This window comes from Cryptomeria japonica, chromosome 6 (genome assembly GCF_030272615.1).
Source record: "Cryptomeria japonica chromosome 6, Sugi_1.0, whole genome shotgun sequence".
NCBI classification, from domain to species: Eukaryota; Viridiplantae; Streptophyta; class Pinopsida; order Cupressales; family Cupressaceae; genus Cryptomeria; species Cryptomeria japonica.
Window position 1 is genome coordinate 42,755,966 of NC_081410.1, and position 12,280 is coordinate 42,768,245.

The window sequence follows — 12,280 nt, forward strand, 5'->3', positions numbered from 1 at the left end:
CAAATTCAGGAAATAATTTCAGGCCAATCTCAATACAGTCTTTTGTCTTCAGAATTCCCAAACTATACCATTGTTCTCTATTTAGCAACAGTCCACCTCAATGCTCAGAATCGAACCACAACCTTCTTGAATATTTACGGTAATGATTATCTCCTCCTGTACATATGAAACGACTCAATGTTTGTTGATGATGAAATGTTGGCTGTCTTCAAAGAATGGAGAGCATCACCCAGCACTAGCCACGCACAGAAATATCGAAATACAACCACAACCAGTGGCAGAACTCTCCTGATTACCAGAGTCAATTCCAAAATATTGGTGCATAAATATACACCACAACAATGTTGGAATAGAGTATTTGTTTCAGACAACAGATTTCCAGATTTACACTGAAGTCTTTAATTCCAGCGCTAAATATGTTGAGACATGGACCACCTAGGATTCGAACCTAGGACCTTCCATACGCTGCTGGAGTGCTTTACCACTGAGCTGCTGGCCCCTCTTGGACCAGTCCATCGTCGGTCCGGGTGTGGCTTATTTCCAACAACAACACCCCCCCTTAAGCCACACCTCTCGTGTGCTTGGGGCTCCTAGCCTAGACCTAGCTCTGATACCATGTTGAGACATGTACCAGCTAGGACTCGAACCTAGGACCTTCCATACGATGCTGGAGTGCTCTACCACTGAGCTACTGGCCCCTCTTGGACCAGTCCATCGTCGGTCCGGGTGTGGCTTATTTCCAACACCAACAAAATATATTAGCAATACATTATTCGCCACTCATTCAACTGAGATTTCATTCCAATAATGTTCCACGATAATATTTAAACCTTGGCCTTTGGTATTTTAGCTTCTCCATTCATCAAATGCTCAATAATCAAACAGGTAACATTGGCAGACTTCCCCATATATTGATTCCGCTTCAATATGTTGTTCCACGCTTTCCCAAGGTCTTCGGCAAGCTAATTGTGCCCATGAAATAAACTAACATGACCAAGGCAAGTCAAAGACCACGCCAAAGTGAAGGAATGAATTCATGTGCCAGAGGAGATGGCCCACGATTTACACATCAAATATTATTATTATTGCCTTGACATTAAAATTGCCCAAGTAGATGACCCGATTACATATAATATCGCCCCAACCAAGATACAGCATAATATTTCTTTAATAATCGCCCAAAATATGAATCGCTCCTTCACCAAGAAATAATAACTTTGTAAATCACCCGACTATAATTGATGCCTCTTTCAAAGAATCGGCTCAAGAAATATTTTAATAATATTTGTATTCATTATCTTTCCATGTGCCACAATAACAATATAGCTGCACTTCTTTCTGAAATATCCCAATATTATCTTTACCCAGGCATTTCAGGTTCCAAGTGTGCAAGGAGTCAAAGAAAGCACCCACAGAAAATGCCATGCCACCAAACAGTTATAATTGTGTGAACGGATACAACAACTCAAGAATTCAAAGAATCCTTTCTCAATTGAGAAAAAATGCCACACCACCAACCATGAAGCAACCGTGCCAATCAAGGAAATAACGGCCTCCAGAGAACCCACAAACAGATGAAACTATAACTGCTTCAGCACATATATGAATAGTCGATAATTTTATGACTCCTTATTCATGTTGTGCAAAACATGACCTTCAATGCCAAACATTGTAAGAAAGAAGTCCGTTTTATGTATTATCCAATCTCCCTAATGAATGATTTAGTGAATTGTCAAATGTGTATCGTTTTTTCCACTTAGCTAGCACCCACACACCTCTCGCACATGATGAATAAGCCGCTTAGCTTAATACGCCACGCCAATAGAGAGAATTTTAATTCCCAGTTGCCATCCAAATAATACAAGGGAAGCGGCTCAAAACAAATACACAATAGGAAATATTAATAAAATTTCCGACCAATATCGTATTTGTAATTCAATTAAGCACACAGACAACCAGATCTCCACAATTTAAAGGCCCCTTAATTTGGGAACATGATAATATGAAAGAATTAGTCAATGTAAAACCTGAATATCTGCAAATATCTTTTCTAAATAAACTGATTTGCAAATTTGTCTCATCTATCACTCATGAAACCTCACAGGCTGGCAGGAAAACCAGCTCCGATACCACTGAAATATCCCCCATGGATTTTTGCTCCAAATTTTACCATATGTCCCACAGAAATTTAAACAAACAGTTTGCTTGAAAACTGATTTAATTCATTCAGCTGATTATATTATATTCCAAATAATAACAGACTGAAATAGAGATCTGAATATTATCAACAATAAGATAAATCATTATAACCTTTAGCAGAAAAAACAACAAGATTATCTTCCCAATCATAGCCACAGAATTTACAGAATGATTGGATGCACAGGTAGCCTCCCAATCACATTTACAGCATGTACAAAAGGATTGGAAATCCACATACCAACAGCAGATATGTTTGATATCTTCACCAAACACTAGCCAGAGTAGATCTTTCACCACCGTAGCTAGTCTTCCTCAAGAGGGATTTCGTCCTCAAGAAGGCTGATATGGACCAAGTCCAAATCTCCAAACCCAGATAGGTTACAACCAAGAAATGAATAAACCCAACATGCTCAAACAATCCTCTCAATCCTCTTTTATAATTTTCTGAATGTCCCTTGGCCTTCCTTTTCCTCTTGCCTTTTCATTTTCTTTCCTTTTATTTCACTTTTGAGTTAAAGTGACTTTGTTTGATTTCTCACTTTATTATCACTTAAGTAATTATATAATACTATCCTTATGATGTACTTTTGTAAAAGGAATTGTATTAAATAATTGCATTAATGGCTTATTAAATAATTAAACATGCTTTTTAATTATTTAATTATATCTTAAGCCAAAACAGGACATTACGCCCCATTAGGTATTTGGTAAAGTCCTCAAGATAGATCCAAGGGCATGCAGGAAGGTGAAGAAGAAAAATGTGCAATCATTTTTCGCCATTAAAACCACAGTATTAAATATCAGTGTTCCTGTTATCCATTGCCTTTCATGGTTAATTGCAACTTCTTAAACAGATAAGTCCCACAGACCGTGCTACTCTTTTTTTGTTATGTTTTAAAATTGAGATAAAGCTGCAATAGTACCATTCTAATAACTAGTTCTTTAAATTTCTTTTGCATATTTCATGCTTCTAGCATTAATCTAATTTATGTTGCTTGGCATATGGCACTGAGAAATTGCACTTAAATGGAATATCCACAGATGCCACACATTTCTTATTTGAGATCAAAAATGTAATTAGAATGCATACTGAAAAAATAATAAAGAGAAATACTCTTTTAAAGCATGCTTTTAGCAATATTTACCTGTCAGCACCAAGGTGAATAGTACCACGATGCTCAGGTCCACCTTCAGTACTGCAAGGTTTACATGAGCGGAATTGTGGTAATCTATCTACTGCTAGATTTATTTTTGTGGTCCCCTGTTTCATATATAATAATCAGTTCCAGTGCAAATAGCTGTGCCACATAGGAGAGAAATAGAACATAATGATAAGTAAAGCCTGTCAAGCAAAAGAAAAAATCAATTCTACAGAGACCACAACAATTAGTTGTCTATCAAATGGGAGATGGCTAATACCAAAGTGTTATATCCTGCAGAGACATAAATGTAAGATCGAAATCAGCTAAAGTTGAAACATTGGAAGTCAATTTTAGTGAGATGTGGTGTATGTGTGTATCCATATGTGTGTCCATACACACACACATATATATATTTCAAGATCTTTGAGACATGGGTTGTTCATGTGACATGATTTTACTTGATGATAAATTTGTTCCTCCAGCAATTGGAACAACATATTTTATAGCAATTGCTTATAGTCAAACATAAGTTGAAATGGGAATATTTTTCTGTTATAATTGTCCATATATAATATTGTAATGTCCCCTTTTCCAATGCCCTAGTTTTTGCCCTAAATTCACAATCCCAAGTAAAGTAAGGAATGAAATAGAGATATCATTTACCGATTAGATCCTGACTGAGCCCCCTCAATCATGTTAGATAGAAATTTGATCATTCCTACTAGGGTTAGGGACATTATCTTACTCGTTATTGTAAATTAAAAAATACACATATGGGATTCCTTTAAGGTTCTAAACAACAACCCATCGTCATTATGGAGCACCACTTGGGAGATCATACAAGGCACTTTGAGCTGTTCTATCCAGCCCAGGACCACGGAATGGCATCTATCATTCGCCTCCCAGCCCCACTTGGGGTGTCTCTACCAGAATGGCTTCCTAGCTACTTGCATTCCACATATGCACTATCTCTGATCCATAATGGGAAGGCAGATTGGATGAGAGCTTTAAGGGAATCGTCATATCTATTTTATTATGCATAGGCAGAATCATAGCAAGAATACAATACACAGAAATGTATATAACAGTAGCAATATGTTATCATGTAAAATTCTACTTACTATCAAATGGAAGACAAATAACAATTCAGTCAATTAGAATGTCCTGCATCATACTTCATACCAAAATATTGACCAGTATTTCAACTGCTGTCTAATGTATTAACAGTCAGACTACAGGTCTCTGGCTTGCTCCCTGCTTATTCTCTCTTCTTCCATTCTGATTGCTTGCTTAGAGTTCTCCTTTTTATATCCTTTAATTGGCAATAAAGGTTATGTCTCTTCCACGGGTTGTAACCTCCCTAGAGGTAGTGCCCCTTCAACTAACTTTTGACCAACTTAACTAATGAAATGGCTGTTGATTATCACCCCTGTTCATTGATTACTATACTAATTGTTGTATCGTTAAATGGATAGCTGCAATCAATAAGTTTGTGTGTTGATAACATTACATTCCTCACTTTCAGTGCTGCTTTTCATACTTATCAATTCATATCTCCGTCTTGGGCGATTTATCAATATTACACTATGGTTGCTCAGACAGAATTAATTTCATAATCGGCATACATATCCACCAAGGGAAGTCGGCCAGGACAGAATTAATTTAATTGTAAATTCGCTGCACCTTTGTCCTTAATTAAGAGTCAGCCAGCATAGGAAAAGTATCATGAAGTGTATCTTGCATAGTCATGAGGGGGTTGGCCTTGTTTTGGTCTCTTCAGAAAATTGTCAAGTCTTACGGAGTTAGACAATTTTATGAGTTCATTTAATGTGTTATAGCCGGGGTCATGATAGGAAGGATGTAATCCTGACAAGGCATGACAGTCATGAAAGATGCCAACTAAAATATTGGCACAATCTGATTTGGTTTGTCTCAACTGAATGTTTGACCAGCAATGTAATTTTTGGTTTTGAAGAGGGTTTTTTGGTTTCTATGCGTTTTGAAGGTTTTTGAATGATAGATTGAATAATGCAATTTGGAATTCCAGTTAAGAACAAATTACAACTACTGAAACTAAATTTCAGAATATCTGATTTATTAACAGCAACTAATAAATGCAATGAATAATTGAATTTCAACACTAACATGTCAAATTGGCCTACCAGAAGTCCAACGCCTTGCTTGGAGGACTTCTTTATTGACTTTACTGAATGAAGATTCTGCTACAGGAGCTTCCAAAGTGTTCCAACTGCTCCAGCATGTTTTATTCTTCTAAACAATAATTATCAAAAACAATTGAATGAACAACTGACAATTCTAAAGCCTATTCTCAAACCTTGCCAGGAGAGATCACCGATTTTGACCCTGTTTGCCCCTCTAATTCGCTGATATAGCTCCAGTATGGTGTAATTCCTCCAAACAAACCCTTGGCTTCCTCTTATAGGCTGCTGACAATGAATTCTGAGCAATAAACCTGAGCTGAAACCCTTCTAATTATTTCTTTGGCTTCCATAGGCAAAATGGAATGGCACGGCCAAGTCTAGGGAGTACGGATGGCCAAAGAATGCACAAATTTCATCAAATTCGGTCTCCTTTCCACTCAGATCTGACAATCAAAACTCTATGATGCTGCTGTTACCCATCAAATGCCTGGTTCGAACCCTTGAGGACCAAATATAAGCTTCTATGCAAATCGGTTGATGATTGATGAAGGGTTTTTGTCCTATCATCAAGAGATTGGAGGATTTCGTCCCCAATCTTGCTCCAGCTCTCTGCAAAAATCGTTGCAGACCTGAAAAGTATTTTTCTTCAAAATTAAACATACACCAATAATGCCCAAAATGAACGCACAAAGCCTTCTTAACTCTCCAAGCCCAAATCGAACTTCTTAGAGGCATCTTTTGAAAATTCCTTGGAGTCTTCCTCTTCCATAAAGTGGCGCCATCTTGAGGGGGGTCTTCATCATGAAATTATAACCACTCTTAAAGCTATTAACTCTCCTAGGAAAAAGTGCAATGTAACTTTTAACATAAAGTTACTTATTCCAAAAAGATGTAACTTATAAAGTCACTTTTATTAACCTTTTCTAAATTTAGAAAAAGTAACTTTATAACACAATATTATAAAGTTTTATTATAAATGGCTCACCAAAGTAAAATTTGTCTAAGTATTGGTCCCCTTTGGCTAACCCATCATCTCCCAACACTAAACTTCACCTGTGGAGATGGGTGACAGGTGAATTTATGCATCTGGATAGCAACTACAGAAGTGGGGACATTACAAGTCTACCCTTCCCAAGAGTGTTTGTCCTCAAGCAATGTTGATTTTTATTTTCTCAAACCGAGTCATCTATCAATATGAGGATCCCTAAAATAATCCTTAGATCCTCTTTGTAATATAATTGGCTTCTACAACGCAACTCTCACATTATATTGGTAATTTGAAAATTTGCAAGGTTTGTAATTTTAAGACAAGTTTTCTCCCATCAATTGTAATCGTAGGAAACTCTATTGTTTGGTCTTATGGATATCTCTTCGAGACAAGGCAAGGGCCAACTATATTGGGAAGATATTTATGATGTCAAATGCAATAAATTCATATCTTGTTGGTTTACTCTATTTATTCTCATATTCTAGATCAAACAAAAATAGAAATCTCATGCTGATAGAAATATGTTTACAGTAATCATAGACACTCATTAAAAAACACATCAGGTATGAACCAAACACGAAGCAAATATATAAAAACACCGAGCATACACATGAATATATGCAAACGCAAAGCATACTAATAAATAAACGCATTGTCATATTCAACAATCTCTCATATTGTCTTGCCAATGTCTTATTTGGACTGAGTTAGTAGATCCCTGTCATGTCCCCTCCCTGATCATTATATATATAAAAAACCTAAAAATAATAATCATTATTTATTAATTAATATAATATTTATCAACGAATGATTATTTGAAATTTTATTACTTTTTTTTATTAATATTTATTTATCAATAATAATATCCTTGAAATATTTAAACAAACAAATATTACAATCGGCCATCATGTAATATTCATCGATGGTTCAAAAAGACAAGAGCATTCAGTATTGCTAATTACTGATGAACATTAGCGGACATCAACCACTTAGTTTCTACTCTAATATTGGAGTGCTAATGTACAACTACTATACAGTAATCACCATTGCCTAAACGTGTTGATTAGCTAATGGAAGATAGCCACAGAATAAAGTAACGCAACAATAGTAACACAGGAGTTAGGAATTGATTCGTTGTGATATTGAAAACTGTTCCACTCTATAAACAACAACAATTATATTAAGAAATATGCTTATCAAGAGAGCATCGATTCAATATAAGAAATGGTCTAAAACAATTAAGACTCCTAAATGGCAGTCGTTAATAGCTATGAGAATAGCGATTAGTATGGGCAACAATTACTTGCAAAAGGAGCGATTAAGGCATTAACCATTGTTTATGAAAAGAGACGATTAAGGAAGAGGTATATCGCTTCACATCCAAAGGATGTAGTCTTTCGGGTTTATATGATATATATGGAGGATCAATCCAATTCTCAAAAAAATCATCAATTACTTTCGGATTCTTTTACAACCTTATTGGATCAAGGGAAGAATAAGGGAGACAAGATGACTAATCCAGAACTGTCATAAAGTTTACCCACAGCAACATCCTTGTTTCGAGTGGTATGCATAGGGTATGTGTTTAATAGGTAAGTTTCATATATGTAGCCCGATAATCTTTGTATATAGAATTTGATAACAATATAACCAAGACTGCAATATTGTATAACAGTAATACTGAATTCCATAACGGTGCCAGACCAGATCTGCTATGCGTCAGATCTGTCTGCCCTTTTACCAGCACCTAAATATAGTAAAAACCAATGTTTAAAGCAGTGGTAGTATCAATAAAATATCTAAAATGTAATTAACAAATACATTCATAATTGGTTATATTATTAATATATATATATATATATACACATATATAGAGTAATTTTGTAATATTAATAAGGTTATATACATATACATATACATACATACATACATACATATATATACATATACATATACATATACATACATACATACATATATATATATATATGTATGTATGTATGTATATGTATATGTATATGTATATAACCTTATTAATATTACAACATTACTCTATATATGTGTAATGTAATGTTGTAATAATGTCTTAATTACACAAATGTAATTATATATATATATAATGTCTTAATTACACAAATAACGATATCAGATTGTAAATCAGAAAGAGCTCATAAGAATTATGGATGTATGATAGATGAACCATTTATTTATTAATAGTTAATTGAATGAGCAATGGAATATCATGGATTGGATTCATGCTAAGGGGAAATGTCTCCTAATATATTTAGTTTGAGTCATAAGTATATTGAAATAGATTGATTATGGTTAAAACATGTCTAAACCTAGTAGGGGACATTACAACCCCTTTCTCAGACCTTAAAATATCTTTGAATAGAATGCATCTTATCAATTTAGCTTTACCCTGCAGGCTCAAGGCTTTGATACCATTTGTAATGTCCCCTTTTCCAATGCCCTAGATTTTGCCCTAAATTCACAATCCCAAATGAACTAAGGAATGACATACAAATATCATTTAACAATTAGATCCCGATTGAGACCCCTCAATTATGTTAGATATAGATTTGATCATTCCTACTAGGGTTAGGGACATTATCTTAATCATTATTGTAAATTACATAATGATAATATACATGTGGGACTCCTTTAAGGTTCTCCCCAACAACCCATCGTCATTATGAAGCACCACTTGGGAGATCATACAAGGCGCCTTGAGCCATTCCTTCTAGTCCAAGAGCACAGAATGGCATTCATCATTTGCCTCCCAGCCCCACTTAGGGTGTCTCTACCAAAATGGCTTCCTAGCTACTTGCTTTCCACATATGCACTATCTCCCCTCCATAATGGGATGGCAGATTAGATGAGCGCTTTAAGGTAATCGTTATGTCTATTTTATTATGCATACGCATAATCATAGCAAGAATACACTATATAGAAATATATATATAACTGTAGCAATATATTGTCTATGTAATATTCTACTTCCTATCAAATAGCAGACAAATAACAATTCAGTCAGTTAGAATGCCCTGCATTATACCATACCAAAATATTGACGAGTATGTCAACTGCTGTCTAAATTATTGACAGTGAGACTGCAGGTCTCTTGCTTGATTGCTGAATATTCTCTCTTCTTATATGCAGATTGCTTGCTTAGAGTTCTCATCTTTATATCCTTCAATTGCCATAAACGTTATGTCTCTTCCACGGGTTGTGACCTCCGTTAAGGTGGTGTCCCTTAAACTAACTTTTGCCCAACATAACTAATGAAATGGCTGCTAATTATCGCACCTGTTCATTGATTACTATACTAATTGTTGTATTGTTATATGGGTCGCTGCACTCAATAAGTTTTTGTGCTATAGCTGGGGTCATGATGGGAAGGACGTAATCCTGACGAGGCATGACAAATATTAACTGGAAAGGGCACAAAACTCCTTTTTGCAGGTCACCTTACACACCCTACATTATTATAAGTATAAACCCAACAGTTTTGGAGATAGGTGCTCCCATCTATTACTAGGCCCCAGCCTGGTGGATTACAGAGCTAATTAATTTAATTGAATGACGTAGCTCTAATTTTCTTTTGCCACTCATGCATGTAATGAAAATAAGCCCAACAGTTTTCAACCTAAGTGAAAACATCTACCACTAGGCGCCAACCTGGAGGACTAGAGAGCTAGTAGCTTTGTTCTATGATAATAATTATAAATTCAACTTAACATTTATTGTGACTTATTAATCAATGATAATTAATTTAATTCATCCACATAGCTCAAATTTCATTTTGCCCTTCATGCAGGTAATGAAGACAAAATGGATGTGAAATCAAACAAATTGAGAATGCTTTAAAGCACTTTATGATCTAAGTTTGTTGTCATGCCCCTGATCTGACAGCAGAACCATGCTATGAAATTCTTACAAATGTAAGACTTCACAATTTCAGTAATCATGCATCTTGCCCCAGTCATACAGCAGATCGTATTACATATATTATTAGTCCATTCGCAAATCAGTTAGCATAAAGAAAATGCCAAGCACCCTGCAGCAAGCAAGAAATCTAACCATCCCCCATGACAGTCAAATCAACAAGTGAATAACAATTTCATCAATCGGTGAGCATGATTACAATCGACTACTTTAAGGACAGAAGTATAGGATGATATCTGATATTAGTTAGCTGATAATTCCCTAATTATATGCGGTTTCAATCCTTAATGATGTGTGATTTCATTCCTTAATCCAAGACAGCAGTTAAGCATTAGTTAGCACTGCTAATAACATCTTGAAGGGACAAATTAGTTATGAAAGGAAATACGATGGCCAAGAGGCAGATCCTTTACAAACGGGTTCCATTTGAAGGAGACACCACTGATGGAAGGTATTAAAGAACAACAGACATATTAATATATATATCAAATGAACAGAGTATTAATTTACTGGCAGATCATCTATATTACTGCAATCATTGTTGCGACAGCAGATTGGTATGCTGTATCTCTCCTATAAACTAAATGCTTATTACAGAATATTATATTTGAGTTCTATTAGGAATAAGGGACAAATATGTGGCCTATAATATAAACTGTTTCATTAATTCATATATATACATATAGTAGAGATAATCAATAAGATTTATATTTGTTAATAATAGGGAGATCGACTTATATAACAATTATGCTTAATTTCATTTGTTTACATATATATTCATAATACATGAGAGAATAGTATACTCATAGCCTAATCCTTAATCACTCTCTATTGCCCCTCATGAGGATAGGTTGGTTTTGTTAGGGAAAAGTGGTTGTAGTACCTCCCAAAATAGGTGAGCCCCAAGAGGTGGTATGGACAGGTGTTCTTGAGACCCTTAGGGAGTCCAAGAGGTAGTATGGATGGGTCTTCCTGAAACCCTAGGGCCTATTTGTGGAGAATGGTTTTCCTAGCTCCCTAATAAGTATTTCCCCATCCTCCATTAGGGTTGATAATTAGGAAAGAAGTAAGGATTGGGGCTTTAGTATAGTAACTATCAATTGTATTGCGAATGTTAATTGTTCCCTAGTTTAGTGTTCCGATTTAAGCCATAATGATGTGTGTTAATTATACACGCAGCCTCCTAGTAGGGGACACCACATTTGCTAAATATCATTGTACAAAAATTTCTTTTGTCATTTGTCTTGATTGATTTTGGATTTTCTTCCTATTGAGTGTGATTCAAGGAAAGACAACACTTGCTCTTTAAAACATTGGATTTTTCATGGTTTTGTTGACGTGTATTTTGTACACCATCATACACAGAATAAAATACCTAAAGGCATCTTATCCTCTCTTGAATAAAGTCTCTAACTGCTGAAGATTCGCATGAAGGATCAGTTAGGATGACTCCAATGTTCTGGTTAGTAGGGTCTCTACGTGTGGATAAGCTCCAACGGTATGATGTGATTTGTTGTGTTCTCAAGGGGCCTTACACTCCGAAAGTCTTACTAAACTAAAGAAGCTTTTCAAAAAATAACAAAAGGATAGGGTTTGCAAGAGGTCTAATCTAATCTAACCCTAAGAATGACTTCATGTGGACAAGACTTGGCAAGATTCTACCAACTTCAATTTTGCCATAAAATAACAACTCAATTGAAATTGATGCGATCTTCTAAGGTAACAAATGATTTTCAACACATCAAAGATCAAAGACACTACCACGAAGGTACATATCCAAGATACAATAATGATTGAAGGTTAAGTGATTCAAATATCTCCAGTTGACCACGCAAGGCGTT

The 12,280-nt window shown here is 35.4% G+C and overlaps 1 protein-coding gene across 3 annotated transcripts in view; it reads right to left on the reverse strand.

The window, feature by feature from the left end:
- LOC131072144 (uncharacterized) overlaps positions 1–12,280 on the reverse strand; it is a 173,196-nt gene that overhangs the window by 45,705 nt on the left and 115,211 nt on the right. For all 3 annotated transcript variants that reach the window (XM_058008219.2, XM_058008217.2, XM_058008218.2), the window contains one exon: positions 3,345–3,460. In XM_058008219.2, the coding sequence (XP_057864202.2) occupies positions 3,345–3,460 (116 nt within the window). The remainder of the gene's footprint in view (positions 1–3,344; positions 3,461–12,280) is intronic.